This window comes from Anguilla rostrata, chromosome 15, assembly GCF_018555375.3.
Source record: "Anguilla rostrata isolate EN2019 chromosome 15, ASM1855537v3, whole genome shotgun sequence".
NCBI classification, from domain to species: domain Eukaryota; kingdom Metazoa; phylum Chordata; class Actinopteri; order Anguilliformes; family Anguillidae; genus Anguilla; species Anguilla rostrata.
This window is the reverse complement of record NC_057947.1, coordinates 855838-875568: the sequence shown is the minus strand read 5'-3', so window position 1 is coordinate 875568 and position 19731 is coordinate 855838. Positions and strand designations below refer to the sequence as shown.

Genomic DNA, 19731 nt, shown 5'->3' with positions numbered 1-19731 from the left:
GAACAGAACCTGGTTCTCAGGTTTTAGAGGGATTTGTCATTTGGGAAATACATATGACCTCCCATATGCTCATGGGATATACAGTTAAATGCAACTGTATGGGACTTACAATTAATTGGGACAGTGGCACAATTGTTGTTGTTTTCGCTCTGTACTCCAGCACATTGGATTTGAAATTAAAAAATGAATATGAGGTTAAAGAGGAGACTGTCAGCCTTATTTAGAGGGTATTTAATTGTAGGAATTACAGCCCCCCCCCTATATATTTAGTACTTGGTTGCAAATCCTTTGCATTGGATGATTGTCTGAAGTCTGCTACCCATAGACAACACCAGACCCTGGATGTCTTCCCTGGTGATGCTCTGCCTGGCCTGTACTGCAGCCATCTTCAGCTCCTGCTTGTTTTTGGGCCATTTTACCTTCAGTCTTGTCTTCAGAAAGTGAAGCGCATGTTCAGTTGGCTTCAGGACAGGTGATTGGCTTAGTCAGTCAAGAACAGTCCACTTTTTTGCCCTGAAAAACTCCTTGGTTGCTTTGGCAGTGTACATGTGACTATTGTCCTGCTGCAAGGTGAAGCACTGTCCAATGAGATTTCAGGCATTTAGTTGAAATTGAGCAGATGTTTCTGTACTTCAGAATTGTCTTACAGATGATGGGGGTGCTTTGGGTCATGATCAGTTCCTTTCTTTCTCCACACTTTTCTCTTTCCATCACTTTGGTACTGGTCAATAACTGCCCCAGCTGTCAATAAGACTTTGTTCCAGAACTCTGCAGGTTTTCTAATGCCCTTTTCAAGAAATTCTTTACAAATCTATGCTTACACTCTAGAGTGCTCTTAATCTCTTCAACAGTTGAAAAGAGGTTACTCTTCACAATTGAAAATATTTTTTGGTCATCCACTGCAGTGGTCCTCTGTGGTCATTTGCTGTTGTTGAGCTCAATATCATTATATCGAACAGTTGTTATTTTAGTCCTCATGTTGAGAGACAGCAGCAACAGACTCCAAATGCAAGTCCCACACTTATAATTAGCTGTAGACCTTTTGTTAGCTTTCTAGTGCATGAACTAATTGTGCAACAACACACAGCTGGCCAAGAAACAACTGAACAGCCAACTGTCCAATTACCTTGGGGGGGGGGGGGGGGTATGTCTACAAGGGCTGTACTTCCCACACGGAACTGCATTATTAAATTTAAGCTGACAGTCTGCTCTTTAACCTCATATTAAAATATGGGTGTTTTTTTTTTCTTTTTATTTTAAATAAGTGAAACAATAATTTTAAAATGTGTTTTGTGTTTACTCGGGTTCCCTTTTGTCTGATATTACATTTTGTCTAAAGATCTGAAATCATTCAGTGTGACAAATATGCAGTAATTGAGGAAAACGGGAAGGGGCAAATAGTTTCACATGGCCCAGTACATCATGCCTTCCCTGACATGGGCAGAACAGCTCAAATGGTACAATGCCAGGCTCAATAACGAATGAGGCGAAAGCTCAGTGTTTGCTCATAGTAGAGTGCACTCAGCTTTGTCATGTGATTTATCTTCTTTCAGGATGTGCTGTACAATTGCCAGTTGCACAGGATATCATTCTGCGCTGATGACAAAACTGACAAGAGGATTTTCACCTTCATTTGCAAAGACTCCGAGTCCAACAAACACCTCTGTTATGTGTTTGACAGTGAAAAATGCGTGAGTATGTCCTCTGCCTGTGGAACTTTAGGAGTGCAGGATGTCGGCATTAGGGGGCGCACTGTGTGTGCAGGGTGATGGCATTAGGGGGCGCACTGTGTGTGCAGGGTGATGGCATTAGGGGGTACACTGTGCATGCAGGGTGATGGCTTTAGGGGGTACACTGTGCATGCAGGGTGATGGCATTAGGGGGCGCACTGTGTGTGCAGGGTTATGGCATTAGGGGGTGCACTGTGTGTGCAGGGTGATGGCATTAGGGGGTGCACTGTGTGGGCAGGGTGATGGCATTAGGGGGTACACTGTGTGTGCAGGGTGATGGCATTAGGGGGCGCACTGTGTGTGCAGGGTGCCGGCTTTAGGGGGCACACTGTGTGTGCAGGGTGATGGCATTAGGGGGCACACTGTGTGTGCAGGATGATGGCATTAGGGGGCGCACTGTGTGTGCAGGGTGATGGCATTAGGGGGTACACTGTGCATGCAGGGTAATGGCATTAGGGGGTACACTGTGCATGCAGGGTGATGGCATTAGGGGGTACACTGTGCATGCAGGGTGATGGCATTAGGGGGCACACTGTGCATGCAGGGTGAAAGCATTAGGGGGTGCACTGTGTGTGCAGGGTGATGGCATTAGGGGGCGCACTGTGTGTGCAGGGTGATGGCATTAGGGGGCGCACTGTGTGTGCAGGGTGATGGCATTAGGGGGCGCACTGTGTGTGCAGGGTTATGGCATTAGGGGGCGCACTGTGTGTGCAGGGTGATGGCATTAGGGGGTACACTGTGCATGCAGGGTGATGGCATTAGGGGGTGCACTGTGTGTGCAGGGTGATGGCATTAGGGGGCGCACTGTGTGTGCAGGGTGATGGCATTAGGGGGCGCACTGTGTGTGCAGGATGATGGCATTAGGGGGTACACTGTGCATGCAGGGTGACTGCACTGTGTGTGTGTATGAATCAAAGCCAGCTCTCCTGTTAACGGCTCCACCCGTTGCGTTTTAGGCTGAGGAGATAACGCTAACCATCGGCCAGGCGTTTGACCTGGCGTACAAGAAGTTCCTGGAGTCTGGGGGGAAGGATGTGGAGACGAGGAAGCAGATTGGAGGCTTGCAGAAACGAGTGAGACCCCAGATCCCCAGATTGGCCAATACCACTTACTCCTGAACATTACATCCTCCATTTCACTGCCTTAGATTATGAGGGGAATATTCACAAATATTTGCTCAAATGATGTTGATATCCATGCAAACATGTTCTTTTAGATTTTACTGGTTGGCTATAGCTTTCAGTGAATTTAAACACTGTACAACTGTTTTTCTGTTTTTAAAGTATTATATTTCCTTTTGATGTTAGACATGTCATTTCTTAACACAAGAGCTGGAGGTCTGACATGGTAGGCCTGTTCTGTAATGGTTATTCTCATTGATCTCACTTCTGATTGGTGGCAGACTGAACGGTCACATTGCTGATTGGCTATAATCTGAAATGCCATGTTTGTTACATCATTCAGTTTCTGAATGAGCCTAATCAATCTTCCCTTCAATGGCCAGTATGAGCTTTTTAGTTTCAGGATGAAAAAATTATTTCATTTAATAACTCAACCAAATAAAATAAGCTTAAAGAAATGGCTCACTTAGACCTATATATAAGATATAAAGCCTATATATAAAGCAGGTATCTATATATAGAATCGAACATTCACAGTTTCCGAGTTGCTATCTTACTACTTGGGAAGGGCCTCCAATCGAAATCTGTTGAGTTTAAGGCATTGTGGCAGTCTTAGAAATGATGGTATTCTTAACAAATAAAACTGGAATCCATAGAGGTGCCGGTATATTGTTCCTGCACACAGATATATTTGATTATAGGAGTAAGTTATAAGACATTATTGCTTTTTTACAGTTTGAAAACTTTTTTTTATTATTCTTTTTTTACTGTTATTAATGCAAAGTGTCTTTTCTGTCACCTGGTTTTGGATTAAAGTGTTTTTTCCTTCTGTTTCTTAGATTCAAGAATTAGAAACAGAGAATTCTGAGTTGAAAAAGCAACTGCAGGTTCTGGAGGAGCAGTTGATGCTAGCCCAAGTGTCGCCTGTAAGTTTAGGAATTAGGAATGAAAATCACAGCCAAACTTCTGCTGTGAATCAATGTGAATTTGATTGCAGCCTCTTCCTCTGTGAATTTCAGTATGACTGTCTATCCTCTGCTCCAGGTCTTGTTTTCTCTTTGTTCAGGAGTGCTTCTCTCTCTGGTTAAATGCGCTTTGTTTGATCTCTCTACAGCTTCTGCATATAAACTCTACTAACGAGGCCTACATGACGACCAGGCCGTCCTCTCTCTTCTGGTGTCACAACCTGACTTCGTTCTCCTGCTTAGAAATCTCTTCTGTCACTCTCACTCCTATGAGCTCCCCCGACTCTAGCCTGTCCGCTGGCCTGTTAACCCCTCCCCCTGCTAAACCCCCTCTGCCAAAGCCCCGCAGCGGATACAGCCTCCCCCGCCCTCGAGTAAAGCCTGTTACTGTCTCTGCTTCTCACCTGCTCCACTGGTGTGTGTGTGTGTGCATGTGTGTGTGTGTGTGTCTGTGTGTGTGTGTGAGTGTGTGTGTGCATGCGTGTGTGTGTGTGTGTGTGTGTGTGTGTGTGTGTGTGTGTGTGTGTGCGTGTGTGTGTGAGTGCGCGTGTGTGAGTGTGTGTGCGTGTGTATGCATGTGTGTGAGTGTCTATGTGTGTGTGTCTGTGTGTGAGTGTGTCTCTGTGTGTGTGTGTGTGCGTGCGTGCGTGTTTGTGTGTGCGTGCATGTGCGTGTGTGTGCGTGTGTGAGTGTGTGTGTGGGTGTGTGCATTCATGAGTGCATGTGTGTCTGCGTGCATGGGTACATTCATGTTTGTGTGTATGTATGTGTGAGTGTGTGTGTGTCTGAGCATGTATGTACATGTGTGTGAGTATGTCTATCTCATACAGAATATGCATGTTTCTAGGGCTATCACAGTTAGCAGTGATGGTGATGTCTGTTTACTGGACTAGCACAGTTAGCAGTAATGGTGCTGTCTGTTTACTGGGCTAGGACAGTTAGCAGCGATGGTGATGTCTGTTTACTGGGCTAGCACAGTTAGCAGCGATGGCAATGCATGTTTACTGAGCTAGCACAGTTAGCACTTATGGTGATGTCTGTTTACTGGGCTAGCACAGTTAGCAGAGATGGTGATGTCTGTTTACTGGGCTAGCGCAGTTAGCAACGATGGTGATGTCTGTTTACTGGGCTAACACAGTTAGCAGTGATGGTGATGTCTTTTTACTGGGCTAGCACAGTTAGCAGTGGTGGTGATGCATGTTTACTGAGCTAGCACAGTTAGCACTGATGGTGATGTCTGTTATGTGCACTTGCAGCGGATGTTTACTGAGAGTACATTAGCACTGTGGGAGTCTGTTTCTGGGTACACAGTTGTTTTTCTGTATTTGCAGGCAGGAAGTGTGCCTGCAAAAGCGGCTCCCACCGATGTTTTTGACATGATTCCATTCTCTCCTGCTCCTCCTCTGACACCGGTACCAGCCAGCAACGGCACGCCCCCGGCCTCGGCCCCAACAAGACCCTCTCATCTGAGTGAGTACACCCCTGTGCTGCCCGCCCTCGCCCCCAACAAGACCCTCACTGGGCTTATGCAGGGGAACTCATGCTTGGCATTTGCAGGGGGACCCACTCTGGGGCTGTGCAGGGTGGACCGCTGCTGGGCTTGTGCAGGGGGACCCACTCTGGGCCTGCACAGGGGGACCAACTTTGGGCCTTCATAGGGGAACCCACTCTGGAGTTGTGAATGGGGTCCCACTCTGCTGTTGTGCAGGGGGACCCACACTGGGTTTGTGCAGGGGGACCCACTCTGGGCCTGTGTAGGGGGACCCATTCTGGGGCTGTGCAGGGGGACCCACTCTGGGCTGTGCATGAGAACCCACACTGGGGCTGTGCAGGGGACCTACGCTTGACATCTGCAGGGGGACCCACTCTAGGGCTGGGCAGGGGGACCCACTCTGGGGCTGTGCAGGGGGACCCACTCTGGGGCTGTGCATGAGAACCCACACTGGGGCTGTGCAGGGGGCCCCAAGCGTGCCGTCTGCAGGGGGACCCACACTGAGGCTTTATTTAGATATCCATGTAAAACAGCTGCCCTATGACATTTAGATAGCGATTCTGTTTGTTCAGGGATATGTTGTCATAGCTCCTAGAAAGTGCTAGTAAATCTGAGCATCACACACCTTACACATGCGTTTTGCGGAAAACCTTTTTTCGTCTGAATGCTAGATTGTCACTGTGAAAATGCTGAATTAGCGTCTCCTCCTGCTGAAGCACCCCCCCACCCCCCCACCCAGCACGGCGAACAGGAGCGGCGTGTTGGTGTTTTCCTGACCCGTCTCTCCCCTCCAGGTACAGACCTTTTCGGCGCTGAGCCGTTTGACCCCTTCACCTGCGGAGCGGCCGATTTCCCCCCCGACATCCAGTCCAAGCTGGACGAGATGCAGGTGACTGCATGCTTGTGAATGCTGCGCCTCTCGCGCCCTTTTGTCTGAATCTGCTCGCACAGACACGCCCCTGGGGGCGGCTCGCGGTACAAGCCGTTTAGGGGGCTCGTCCATTTCCCCGGCCAGAGAACGGTGAATGCGTGCGGCTGCATTTTGTTCAGCCCGTGTACTCACTTTACGTTCACAAGATTCATGTATTTTTTATGAACAAAGTGAAACTGGATTAACACTGAATTTAAGTCCTTGTTTGTACGTAGAAAAAGAGGAAGCATGCACATTATGAAGTGCTTCGCTTTCTCCCACTCAGCAACAGCAGAGTTACATTGAGCTTATCTCCTTCCTTCAGATGCTCAGTTAGCCTGTTTGTTGTGTAAAGCCAGGAGCTTAATGAGTCTGCACCTATGTGATTCAGTGCAAATGGCTTCTGTGCGACAGGGTAAGAGACTGTGAAAGAAAAAAAATACATTTTCAAAAACATTAATCTTCTTTATGTTCTGCAAATTTAAACTGATGTCATTGCTTCATAATAATGAAACTATTCATATAAATACCACTTTATGCCTTATTGTAGCTTCTGAAGTTTATTTGATTGTGTAAATGGTGGGTTCAGGAGAGTCATGCAGCAGTTTCCCTCTCTATTAGCCAGTTCCTCCATTACTGCTGTAGCATGGCACACTGATAAGGACATAACAGACAGAACTCCTGATAATGCTGAAATTTTAACAGATCAAGTGATGTGGTGCTATACACAACTGTTCATTAAAGATTCATATTAGTACCTTGATCTAAGTGCTGCACTCAATAAAGTATCATTGTTAAATATTTTAAAAGGCATTTTGTGTCTTTTTTAAAAATGGATGCAAAGGCAGATTGTGATTCATGAATGATATTGTTTTCTTGCATTTTCTTGCTTTCATGGGAATTGATGGATTTTGTGTGAGAATGTTTTGTGTGAGCTAACACTGTGCCTGTGCCTGTGCCTTGCCTGATGGGATTTAACACTTTACACTACGCTCTTATCTACAGAGACTTTTTTTCATACTATCCATTTATACAGCTGGATATATTTACTGAAGCACAGGTTAAGCCGCTTGCTTAAACAAAACAACAGCAGTGTCTTACTTGGGAATTGAACCTGCAACCTTCAGACACAGGTCCTTACCTGTTGTACTGCACTGCCACCTGCACAATAAGGTGTACATACTCTGAGTTACATAATGTCAGCTGACCCCTCTGCGTCACATACTGTCAGCTGACCCCTCTGAGTCACATACTGTCAGCTGACCACTCTGAGTAACATACTGTCAGCTGACCCCTCTGAGTAACATACTGTCAGCTGACCCCTCTGAGTCACATACTGTCAGCTGACCACTCTGAGTAACATACTGTCAGCTGACCCCTCTGAGTAACATACTGTCAACTGACCCCTCTGAGTAACATACTGTCAGCTGACCCCTCTGAGTAACATACTGTCAGCTGACCAGTCTGAGTCACATACTGTCAGCTGACCACTCTGAGTCACATACTGTCAGCTGACCACTCTGAGTCACATACTGTCAGCTGACCCCTCTGAGTCACAGCTGACCCCTCTGAGTTACATACTGTCAGCTGACCCCTCTGAGTCACAGCTGACCCCTCTGAGTTACATACTGTCAGCTGACCCCTTTGAGTCACATACTGTCATCTGACCCCTCTGAGTCACATACTGTCAGCTGACCACTCTGAGTAACATACGGTCAGCTGACCACTCTGAGTCACAGCTGACCCCTCTGAGTTACATAGTACAGTCTTCCTCTTGCCTTGCTTGTACTGGTCTAATACTGTCTTTTCTATCCTGTTCTTCTCCTCCTTGCTGCCAGCGTCAGAGATGGTTTGTATTTACTCATTTTTCTGGATATTTTGACTTGCTTCTCTTCGTGGTTTATTTCAGACAAAGCATGCTTTGACTAGCACATTTTTTAAAAATCTTTGTTGCAAAATAAATGTACTTGGTTACTCAGACACTGCTAAATTTGCATGTTCATCAAACTAACATTTCACAGATCATTCATTTTCCCAAATTTCACAGTGAAACCAAATAGATGACTTGTTTTTGTGTTGTTGTGGTAGTGTTGTTGTTGTTGTTTTTGTCGTTTTGCTGTTGTTGTTGTTGTTAAAATTAATAGTGGGCAAATGGAAGCGAGTACATTTCTGTACTTTATTAATTAATATAACTGGATATTTATTTACAGGAGGAATATATATGAATTATGTTCTTGATCGGTGGAATAGCAGTGCCCCTCCTGCTACTCCTAGTAATCAGACCCTCAAGCTCAGGTTCTACTGGGTCTCCATCACTCAGGCTTTTAGCCGTGGTTCTGCAGGATGTAAAGTTAACTTCAGAAGTTAAGAGAAGTCCATTTTTGCTAATGGTTTTCCTTCCACTTTTTTTTCAGGAGGGGTTCAAAATGGGACTAACCTTAGAAGGCACTGTCTTTTCCCTCGATCCCCTAGACAGCCGCTGCTGATGCCAAGAAGACGTTTTATTATTACTGTTAATCATTTGTATTGGAAAGAGCCAAAATTGCATCTCCTACCAAGATGTAAATAGTGTCACCTTGAGGTTTGTCTGTGTTTTCATTTGAATTTGGTTTAAAATTAAATTTGGTTTGAAACGACGCTACACGGAAAGAGTCTGAGGGAAAGCTCTATTTTTGTAAGAACCAGAGTGAGGGCGGGTCATTTGTGCAGTCATCTCGTTGTGTAGCCAAGGTGTAGCTGAGTACTGAGACGACCCAAAGAGTCTGCCTCTATAGCAGATTTAATATCCTCATTAAAATGCGTTGTTTTACTAATTAATGCATTCATTTCATTAACTTTGGGAAGGCAGCCTTTGCTCTCTTTGTTTGTCACGTGTATGGGTCCAATGTTTGTGACTTGTCAGCCAAGGAGCTAAGGGACGTGAGCCTCTCCACTTATACCGTACCATGTACTTGCTTTGGAAATTTGGTAAATCTGACAAATAACTTTTTAGAATAACAATAAAATGCCAAATGATCCGCTTGCACATTACTTTATATGTTTTTGAACACATATTTCTAGTTGAAACAAATGTATTTCTTCTGATTGAATTTTTTATGGGCATCAAATCATTGAGTGTTTTAGTAACCATTTAGCACAATAATTTACTTCTGATGTATATTTGTATTGCAGTTCAATTTCTTATTATATATTTTAGTATCCTCTTGCACCAGAAAGCACTTTTAAAAACCTGTCCATATATGATATACTTGTCCATTTACTTTGTATGCAATATTTTAGTCTGTATTATTGTAGTTATTAAAGAAACGAGTACTGCATCACTCAAGAGCCAATGAATCATTCTTGAAATTCCTTGTGGTTGATGTCCTTGCGGAAGCCTTGTGGAGTGCGTACCAGGTAAGAATGTCAGATGCTCAGCTTCCAGTGGTGAGAAGTGTCTAATCGGAGTGGAATTTCTCTTCTGTGCATGTGAATGAGCTGACAGCTTCACATCACTTGCGAAACAAATGTGTATGTTTGTCTTATAGAGCTAACAATGTCTCCCCCTAGCCACTCTTTTAAGGTAGTTTACCGCACTGCAGCCCAAATCAATCCTCCTGCTTTGTGTGTTGGTGTGCAGCATCCAGACTGAGGTACTTATAGTCACAAGCTTAAAGTGAGAGAACTCACTGCTATTTTGCCTCCAGAGGTTATATATGTATGTATTACCTGATTATTGTTATTTTAAAATTTGGTTGAGACTGTTCCCTAAGCCTGAGAGCCTGTGTTACAGTATGGAAAGGAGCACAGCTTCCTGTATCAGTGCTAGACCCAATGCACGTCCCAAAAGCGCCTCCATGCAGCAACAAATCCACAGGAAAAAGGGTTCCTGCTTCCAACTAATAAGAAAGAACACGACGAGCATTTCCGTGCCATTTTCACAAAACTACCAGAGGCATTGAAAATGTGGGAGGCGTGAATTTTCACGCTTTAAACCACAATCCAAAAACCACAGCACACCATAGGTGCTGTACGCACCTGAAATATCGTTCGCCACAAGCAAAACCTGCCTGGGCCATCAAAGCATCCTGTACCATAAACCTAAATAATGTCACACTTGCACACGGACATGTTGCATGGTACATTTCTTATTATTCTACCTCATTGTCTTATTTTGTAATGGATAAGATGGTCATTACTGTGGCTGTAAATAAAAAGCCACCTCTTCCTCAGTGGCCTCATGGTCTCTGTCTCTAGTTTTATGTTTGCTACAATAAACTGGCTGTTGATTTACTTTTACTTTTTTCTTTATTCCTTTATCTTCCTATAAACTATTAATACTTCTCTTAGGAATTAGCTGAATTATTCAGAAGGTTATTGGATACAGACACACAATAATTTAAATGCAAGGGCTGTATGGAAATGATGCAGATCACAATAAAAGCCAACTGGATTTGAACATTCTGAAGGTAAAACAGAAGGGACTACAAAAGCAAAGATACTATTTAATTCAAAAGGAAAATGAGAGGGCCCGCTTCCAAAGGACATCCTGAGTCCAATATGGCTGGTTTTCCTCTCTCCTGGGTGAAAAGAAGTTGTTCCAGCCACAGACGGAGAGGCTGGTCTCCTTTTATTTCATCTTTCAGATAACTTACATGGGCACCGCAGTTTTCTTTCAAAAATATAAATTACTAATTATCATTAAGGAACATTTTGTTTGGAGCTTGAAATTAATTTGAAATTCTCTGCAAAAATATAGTTGATGAATTCAAAGGACACGATAGTTTTTGATATGTTAGATGTACCCAAAAATTACAGCACACAATGCATTATCCAATATGCAGACCAAACTACTTAGTAATTATGGATTGCATTGATTTTTACATTGATTTTAATTTGTTTAGCATACAACATATCACAAATTACAGACACAGTTTTCTGTCTACACCATTCAGAAAGCTTTTCACAAACAAAACGTTTAACAAAGTGCAAAGGAATTTCTTTTTTTTAAATGTAATGATGTAACCATATATTGTGTTTGAGAATGATGAAAAGCAGTTAAAGTTAAACGCAGACATACTGGGTAAGAGGCGTTTAGTTACAGGTCGTGACCCACGGGGATGGAAACAGTGGTTTGTCCGAGTCGGTGAAGTTGTGTAGCCTCCGCTGCTGCCAGCACAGCTCCTGACTGCTCCATCACTCTTCAGCTCACTGAGGTCTCCTCTGGCAGGGCCGGCCCTAGGAGTTTGGTGGCCCTAAGCAAATCTGTCCAAGGGGTGCTGTGGGTTTCTGTGGGTGGGGGGGGTTCGTTTGGTAAAATCCTTCTTATATTACATTGTTATGAAATGTTTGGCTGCCATTCCATTTAAAATTTATACCGCTAGTTCCGCGATAGGGGATGAATAACGTAATTACGAAAATAACGTTATTTAGCTTAGATAAACATTGGATGTGTGCCCCCCCCCCCCCAGCGGTTGTGGCCCTAAACAACCGCATAGACCGTTTATGCCACGGGCCCACCCTGCCCTCTGGCCATGACGGCCATCATCATTGCCAACCAAACCTACCCGGAACGTTTGTACAAAACCCCTAGCATGCCGGGATGGTAATTGCTTAATTAACCCAGGAAAAACACCTGTGGGATGCATGTTCTTTCAAAATACTTTGTGTCTCCTATTTACAAAAATGTGTTTCCAGCTTTTTGGGTTTAGTTTGACAGAAAAAGTCAAAATGTTAATGGAACATGGTAGTAGTATTACTGGATTGTCAGACACCCTTGCACAGGGTTGCTTTCAGGTTACATTTAATATGTTCATATTATGCATTTTGTATTTATTACGCATTACACATTTTAAGGGTGGCATATCTGTTGAATACGTGCAGGCAAAATACTGTACCTCACTTGAAAGGTTGACTGCATCGCACCACTTTGGGTTCAAACCTGCAGCCTTCTGGATCAAAGCACTAAGCTGGCACTGAAAACAGTGAACACTCACAGTTGGGGAGAAATGAGAGGAAGTGAAGGAGCAGGTGCATGCTGAGGATGGATACCTGTACAGGTGCAGAGGCGTTTTCATAGCAAAGAAACCCTTTCCTCCCCAATCAGAGTTCCTGCGTGTCTATCCTGTAAATGACGGGGTGGTGCGTTGGTAAAGGGCAAACGCTTGTCGGGCACAGAGTTCTGATGTTCTGTCCTCACTTGTCCCGGACTCGCTGGTGTCAGGCCATGTCATGATCACAAGCCCATTATCAAGTTTATGATAGAGTGGTTTTTTTTCTTTTTTTTTTTGACTAGTTGATCAGTCCAGTCCTGGATTTTTTATTTATTTCTTGTCCATAAAGCCGAAGTAACACCAGAAAAACGTACTGCATTTCTTTCACCATTAGTTTATTACAAATTAGGGAACATTCAGTCCTAGATATTCTTAGGTGCTGCCTGCACATTTTTAAAACATATTTATTTATTTACTTATTGATTAATACATTTATTCATCTGTCTGTTTATCTGTTTATTTATGGGGCGGGGGTCCTTTCAGACCTGCTTAAGTCCTTATGAAAGCATGCTATCATACTTCCAGACTGGGCTTCCCCTGAATACTGAAAGAAACAAATATGATGTGCTCCCTGACATATGATAGCATGGGTCTGTAGAGAGAAGCTCTAAACAGCAAACTATCAACAAAATAGTCTGGGAGAAACCAAAACTGGACCAGATGTTCAGTTAAACCCTCTGCAAAAACAGAGGGACATATCTGATTAATGTTTGAACATCCCTCTGGCCTCCTGCAAATGCTCTCTAGCTAATATATTCTAAAGTATATTACTGAAAAATGTTTGACTCTAGGTACAGATATTTCACAAACAGCCATTGCGATAATTACACACATAATAAAACAAAAGAAGACTTTGCAACTTTGAACAGTACAAACATCACTGGTAGAATTAGCCAAACCAACCTGTATCACTATGCTACCAATACGCATTTCCATGCAAATATTACCTATATTGATATTAACATTAGAACTGGATGCTTCCTCTAAATAAAGATTTGATTAATATGACAAAAGCAGCAGTAAGGATAAACAAGCATTTGTTTAATTGGTCGCATAGCAAAATACATAAAAGTAAACATTCATGGTTACCTTTTGAAAGGGCTTAAAAAATGATAAAGTCAACGTAGAAAAGGTCAGGAATTGAGGATAAAGCAAGCTACCTAAAAAGGCCACCTGCATGCTTCATAAAACATACAGATGATTAGAAATAGTGTGCACCGTTGCCAATAAACAGTTATTACAACATAATTTTCAGGAGACGTTGAATCTGTTGCATAACCAGTGAGAGAAAGATCTTTATTAGCATCACCAAAAAACTTTGACTTTTCTGGAGAAAGTACACATGATCCCTGCTTCGACACAGCACCTGTGAAAAATGGCTTAAGTAATGAAAACATCCCAGTTAGTTGAGACGAGGTAGCTTACATTAAGGGATCTGCTCTCTCGCGGCACCACGCGGAACGCCAGGGTAGAATAAAAGCAACTGAACACTGGGCCGTTTCCATAAACACTGTCTGTCGCAGGAGCATGCCCTCTTCTACTGCAAGTCAGAACAGTTTTCTCTGTAGCACCAATACTTACACAAACTGACAAACAAACAAAAATAACAAAAATAGGAAAAAAAAAAAAACTATTGTACCTAGAATAGATCATCCTGTATTTGTTTTTGCTGAGCAAAACTATAATTTTTTTTTACAAAAACAAAAAGCAATACATGTTTAATAGGTTAATAGATTTTTATTTTTAAACCGTTTTGGCCTTTTACTGCTAAAGTGGTATGCATCTTCAAACAGCAGTTAATGATAATGACAATAGGTCATAATGCATTTTTGATTGAAGATTTATTTAGCCAAATTAATTTTACCATCCTAAAAATGCAATAAGTGAACTGCCATCTCCTAACATAAACTGTTAAATAAAACCTCATTGCAATTAACACCACCTGCTCTAAAGGAAACGTCATCCTAGCATGATAATATAAGTGATCAGTGACCATGGATTTTCTTAACTGCATGAGCAATGCACGATTGTGTCAAGCTCCGTTTTCTGAAAACAAGCATCACATTTTTGTTTCCATTTATACTGTGGTAAAAAAATCTCCTGAAATGTCTTAAAAGGTTGGAAAGGCACAATAAATATCTTGCCAAAGGGCTGGAATAGCCCACCGTACTGTCTGTACAAGGCTGGCCAGGTCAGCAGTCAGTCTGAGAGACTCAGAATTAGGCCCGGCGCAATCCGTGTCCTTTCGATTTACAAGAAGCAGACGGGCCCGATGTCGATGCCGAACTCCTGATCCGCACCGCCGATGTCCACGGGGGCTATGTCCACTATGGGAAGTCTGGCCGTTTTCTGTGTCCTGTACTCAAACACTGTCTTTCCCCAGTTACCGGTGGCTCTCTGGACAGAGGAAGAAATTCACATTTCAGAAGCAGGAAAAGCACCACTCATTCCCACCCTCTTTAATACGGAATGCTCGTTCACTGGTCGGTTTTCTCGTCTCGCGCAAACTGCGTTCACTGCACTGATGCCCAAACCCGTATTAGCATTTTAACATGCTGGTCAAGAAAATGCTAAACGTAATTTACAATTAAGTACATGAGTCCTAACATCAGTGCATGTTTCTCGGGTTGATTCTGTATGAAAGATAATGTGTTCTGCTTTTACACTGACTGTATCAACGTTAGAAACTATCATTACAATACTCTGCTCAAGAAGGTGAGTATACATTGATAATATATTAATAATTCAATACTTCCAAGTTAATAAGAAGGACATTGGACTAATTCTTCAGGAAGGAATGTGTTCCATTGTAACTGGAGCATGTAGCTGATGGAGGTCTTGTACTCACAGAGCAGCTGTCCTCCATGACCGTATATCGGAAGCGGTTGTTTCCCTCGGCCCGAAGGTCGAGGTCATTCGCGGCCTTGAGGATAACAGCTTTCTTCAGATTTCCAGCAGCCTCGTCCTTGTAGCCCACGCTGTTCTTGCAGTGGTAGGTGATGGTCTGAGATGCCTCCTTGGACAGCAGGCGGAGGAAGGTCATTTGAACGGTGACAGAGTTCGGTGGCTGGTCTTTGTTTCCGTAGGTGAACTGGAAAAATATAAAAAATATACTCTATGAAGAGCCTCAATCAATTATTTTCATTTGCTTTGAACAATTACAGTACATGCCCTCCTCAGGTATAGTGGAATGATTTAAATTGATACCATGGTGATTCACGATACAGATATGTATCGTAACCATGGTTATGGTACAATCTGAGCAGACTGTTTTGGACGGTCACCTCAAACATTATTCGTGTAAGCATATCCAAAGATCCGGTGGAATCACTTATTTTCTTGTATTAAAAGAGCTCATTAAGTTTTAGATGTATAGTCGGATGTATATTTTTGCTGTAATGTTTCAATTTCTAAATGCAACATAACTTTCTATATGTATTTTCTTTGAGTTCTGACTGACAGCCAACTAAACATCTCCATCTCCAGCAACATGGGCCTCCTTGAGACCAATAACAAAATACTCCTGTAGGGGGCAGCATAGGCACTTGTTACTGTATTTTCAATCAGGATTTTTTTTTTTAATCCTCAACTGAATGAAATAGGCTTATCACTTTTTTCACCTTCCACATATACAGTAACACAACTATTTACATTGCACCAGGTCTTTAAAGAAAGAAGCTTGCCCTTTGACACAAAACCAACACTGTAAATAGATTGTAAGCTGGTATAAATCATTCTATTCAACGTTGCCCTTGTGCATTTTAAACATGGCGATAACTGATAAGTTGAAGAACCCTTGTATGCTGTAGACGTGGTGTTAATGGAGCCCTTGTGTGTATTAAACATGGCGTTAATGGAACTCCTGGACTGAACTCACGTGAGCTCCTCCGTTCATATTGGCTCCAAACCACTTGGGCTTGCTGTCGGAGGGGCTGGGGGAGGTCCACCAGGTTTTGCGGGGTATGCTGGATGGGTTGGCAGAGATGCAGGTCTCGCCCGTCTCCATGTTACAGTGCACTTTGATAGCATCCTCTGCGCTGCCTTGGTTTGGATCCACCCAGTATTCGCCTGCAAATCAACAGCAATCAACAGCCTCTAAACAAGAGGGCGCTGAGAACACAGCAGCCTATCAATACGTTCCCACAAGGCTGATGGGACGTCCCGTTTGTCCCGGTACAGCCCCATATCTCAACCCCTTTTCAGGTGTCCTGACATTCTGAGAAAACCCGGATTTCAGTGGTACCGTACTTCACTGTGTTACTGTAGGTTCTCCTTGCATTATGTGCACAGTCCTCTAGGCCATCTAGTCACTCCAGTTATGACTAGAACACACAATTCAGCACTAATAGACCTGTCTTTTGCATGAGAAACTAGGGTCTGGATTTCATTCCAACAAAGTGCACTGGTTTATACCAGTGCTGGGTGACTCTCATACTGAACCACAATTAAACATTTGCTAATGACAAAAAAAATGAGAGGCAAAGAAATAATGAAGCTAATTGATGCATAGCAGTGAAACAGGCGCAAAATCCTGAATTGAATCAGGGGCTAACATTAGCAGAAGGTGGACACGCTGCTAGCATGCAGAGTTAAAGTGGTCACGTGGCTAACGGGCTAAAATTATCAGAAGGCTGATGCACTCCTGGTGTGCACAGGGTTAAGGTGTTCTCATGGCTAACGGCTAAAATTAGCAGAAGGCTGATGCACTCCTGTTGTGCACAGGGTTACGGTGGTCTCATGGCTAACAGGCTAACATTAGCAGATAGCTGATGCACTCCTAATGTATACAGGTTTAAGGTGGTCTCATGGCTAACAGGCTAACATTAGCAGGAAGCTGATGCACTCCTAGTGTGTACAGGGTTATGGTGTTCTCATGACTAATGGGCTAATATTAGGGCAAGGCTGACGCACCGCTCTTCTTCAGAGGGTGGCACTGCTTTAAGTCCTCGCAGGTCCTGGCTGGGTGCTTCCTGCTCCCATCCGGGCTGCGCATGCTGTCGATCTGGCTGCTGAGCGCTTTGAGGGTGGCGTGGACCCCCGGGTCAGCCTGGAACATGGGGGCAGACCCGTTGTTCGGAAGGGCCTCGTCCTCACTGAACTCGGGAGGGGGTGGGGGACCGATATCTTCGTAATCTTGCGGGCCGAACAAGTCATCCATGGCGGCTGTGGGGGGGCCAGGGGACCCTGGGGGCCCAGGGGGACCGGGATCTCCAGGAGGTCCCTGTTACAAGCAAATGAAACAAAGCTGAGTTGGACTGGAAATGATGCCAGGATCAGCAGCACGCTCCTGATTGGTGGAGAAGGTGCTCAAAGTGATCCTCTTTCCCACCCAAAGCTGAGCGTGCAATATGGCCTCCAGAACCAGCCCATCTGGACTCACCTCCGGTCCGATTTCTCCACTAATTCCACGCGTTCCAGGTGGTCCCATTGGTCCAGGCTGTCCGATGTACCCTTCCTTTCCTGGAGGCCCAACCGGACCAGGAGGTCCCTATAATAGCCCCACAACCCACATGATTAGCTTTACACTCAAGTTGCATGGTCTTCATAGATAGCTGATGGCAGCTTAGCTGGCAGCCGTGCATGGGTACTTACTCTCTGGCCACTTGGCCCAACAATTCCTGGAGCTCCCTGTTCACCAGCTGTACCCTAAAATCAAAATACAGAGTGTACACGCAGCGGTGAGAACAACATCAGTATCATACTCTCCCCATGCACCCTCAACCTCCTCCTCAAACTCCCACTGTTGTACTAATATAGCATTTAAACACTACTATACTATGCAAAGGTTTACTGCTTACATTTAATTTAATCAGTGATGCTGGAATCACACTGCATTTATATAATAATTTTAGATACAAATGACAAGACACCGGAACCGAAATTTAAGGAAATTTTAAATAAATTTTACCCCCTCTGCGTTTGGATTCAGTGCTCGTGCTCCCTCATTTTAACCTGCTTTTACCAGTTAGTGCGGCTGTTGATGCTGTGACTTACCGGTGGTCCAGGTAAGCCTTGTAATCCAGTGAACCCCCGGTGACCTTTCTGTCCTCTTTCTCCATGGTCTCCTAGATCCCCCTTATCTCCTCTGGGCCCTTGAGGTCCCTGTGATTACATAACATGATTCATTCAGTGTGTGTGAGTGTGTGTTTTTGTGTGTGTGTGTGTGTGTAGTGAATGTGTGTGTGAGTGTGTGTTTTTGTGTGTGTGTGTGTGCGTCAGTGTGTGTAGTGAATGTCTGTGTGCGTTTCTGTGTGAATGTGTGTGTGTAGTGAATGTGTGTGTCAGTGAGTGCATGAGTGTGTGTGAGTGAGTGTGTGTTAGTTGAGTGCATTGTTTTGTGTGTGTATGTGAGTGAGTGCATGAGTGTGTGTGTGTGTGTGCGTGCGTGCGCGCGTATGTGTGCGTGAGTGTGTGTGTGTGTGTGTGTGCCTGCGTGTGTGTGTGAGTGAGTGCATGTGTGTGTGAGTGATAGATGCATATGTCATGAGTGTTGAAAAGTGGTGAACCATCAAAAGTTTGCTTTTCAATAACTATATCACGCCCTTATGTTTTTTTTTCTATTAAATAGGAAATATGTTTTTTCCCTATGAAGCATGACAGAAATATAATATATAATATGCATATGTAAAACAAAGTGAAAAATCTTACGATCAATCCCCGTTTGCCTGCTGAGCCTGGGGGACCTACGGGGCCTCTCGAACCCTGGCAAGAAAAATCATGCAAATGTACTTCAAAAAGCTACAGCTCACAACACACAGCTCACAGTTCACAGCACACAGCTCACAGCTCCTCACAGCTCACAGCTCCTCACAGCACACAGCTCCTCACAGCTCACAGCACACAGCTCCTCACAGCGCACAGCTCCTCACAGCACACAGCTTCTCACAGCACACAGCTCCTCACAGCTCACAGCTCCTCACAGCACACAGCTCCTCACTGCTCACAGCTCCTCACAGCACACAGCTCCTCACAGCTCCTCACAGCACACAGCTCCTCACAGCTCACAGCATACAGCTCACAGCTCCTCACAGCACACAGCTCCACACAGCTCACAGCATACAGCTCACAGCTCCTCACAGCACACAGCTCCTCACAGCTCACAGCACACAGCTCCTCACAGCTCAGCACACAGCTCACAACACACAGCTCCTCACAGCTCAGCACACAGCTCACAGCTCCTCACAGCACACAGCCCACAGCTCCTCACAACACACAGCTCCTCACAGCACACAGCTCCTCACAGCACACAACACACAGCTCAGCACACAGCTCACAACACACAGCTCCTCACAGCACACAGATCCTCACAGCACACAGCCCACAGCTCCTCACAACACACAGCTCCTCACAGCACACAGCTCCTCACAGCACACAGCTCCTCACAGCTCCTCACAGCACACAGCTCCTCACAGCACACAGCTCCTCACAGCTCACAGCTCCTCACAGCTCACAGCTCCTCACAGCACACAGCTCCTCACAGC

General features: G+C 44.4%; 2 protein-coding genes across 12 annotated transcripts in view; one reads left to right on the top strand and one right to left on the bottom strand.

Annotated features, from left to right (window-relative positions):
- The window catches only part of gulp1a (GULP PTB domain containing engulfment adaptor 1a), a 148718-nt gene extending 139180 nt beyond the window's left edge, over positions 1 to 9538 (top strand). For 10 of the 11 annotated variants that reach the window (XM_064310509.1, XM_064310508.1, XM_064310511.1 and 7 more), the window contains 7 exons: positions 1554 to 1691; positions 2687 to 2803; positions 3691 to 3777; positions 3966 to 4190; positions 5148 to 5286; positions 6103 to 6197; positions 8633 to 9538. In XM_064310509.1, coding sequence (XP_064166579.1) covers positions 1554 to 1691; positions 2687 to 2803; positions 3691 to 3777; positions 3966 to 4190; positions 5148 to 5286; positions 6103 to 6197; positions 8633 to 8704 — 873 coding nt within the window. In that variant the 3' untranslated portion in view covers positions 8705 to 9538. The remainder of the gene's footprint in view (positions 1 to 1553; positions 1692 to 2686; positions 2804 to 3690; positions 3778 to 3965; positions 4191 to 5147; positions 5287 to 6102; positions 6198 to 8632) is intronic. The other variant, XM_064310519.1, reaches the window with a different exon arrangement.
- A 3732-nt stretch (positions 9539 to 13270) lies between these two features.
- The window catches only part of col5a2a (collagen, type V, alpha 2a), a 60481-nt gene continuing 54020 nt past the window's right edge, over positions 13271 to 19731 (bottom strand). The window contains exons 47-54 of the mRNA XM_064309718.1: positions 18899 to 18952; positions 18245 to 18352; positions 17843 to 17896; positions 17631 to 17738; positions 17162 to 17471; positions 16128 to 16318; positions 15099 to 15341; positions 13271 to 14647 (exon numbers count right to left, since the gene is read on the bottom strand). Of these exons, the coding sequence (XP_064165788.1) occupies positions 14501 to 14647; positions 15099 to 15341; positions 16128 to 16318; positions 17162 to 17471; positions 17631 to 17738; positions 17843 to 17896; positions 18245 to 18352; positions 18899 to 18952 (1215 nt within the window). The 3' untranslated portion in view covers positions 13271 to 14500. The remainder of the gene's footprint in view (positions 14648 to 15098; positions 15342 to 16127; positions 16319 to 17161; positions 17472 to 17630; positions 17739 to 17842; positions 17897 to 18244; positions 18353 to 18898; positions 18953 to 19731) is intronic.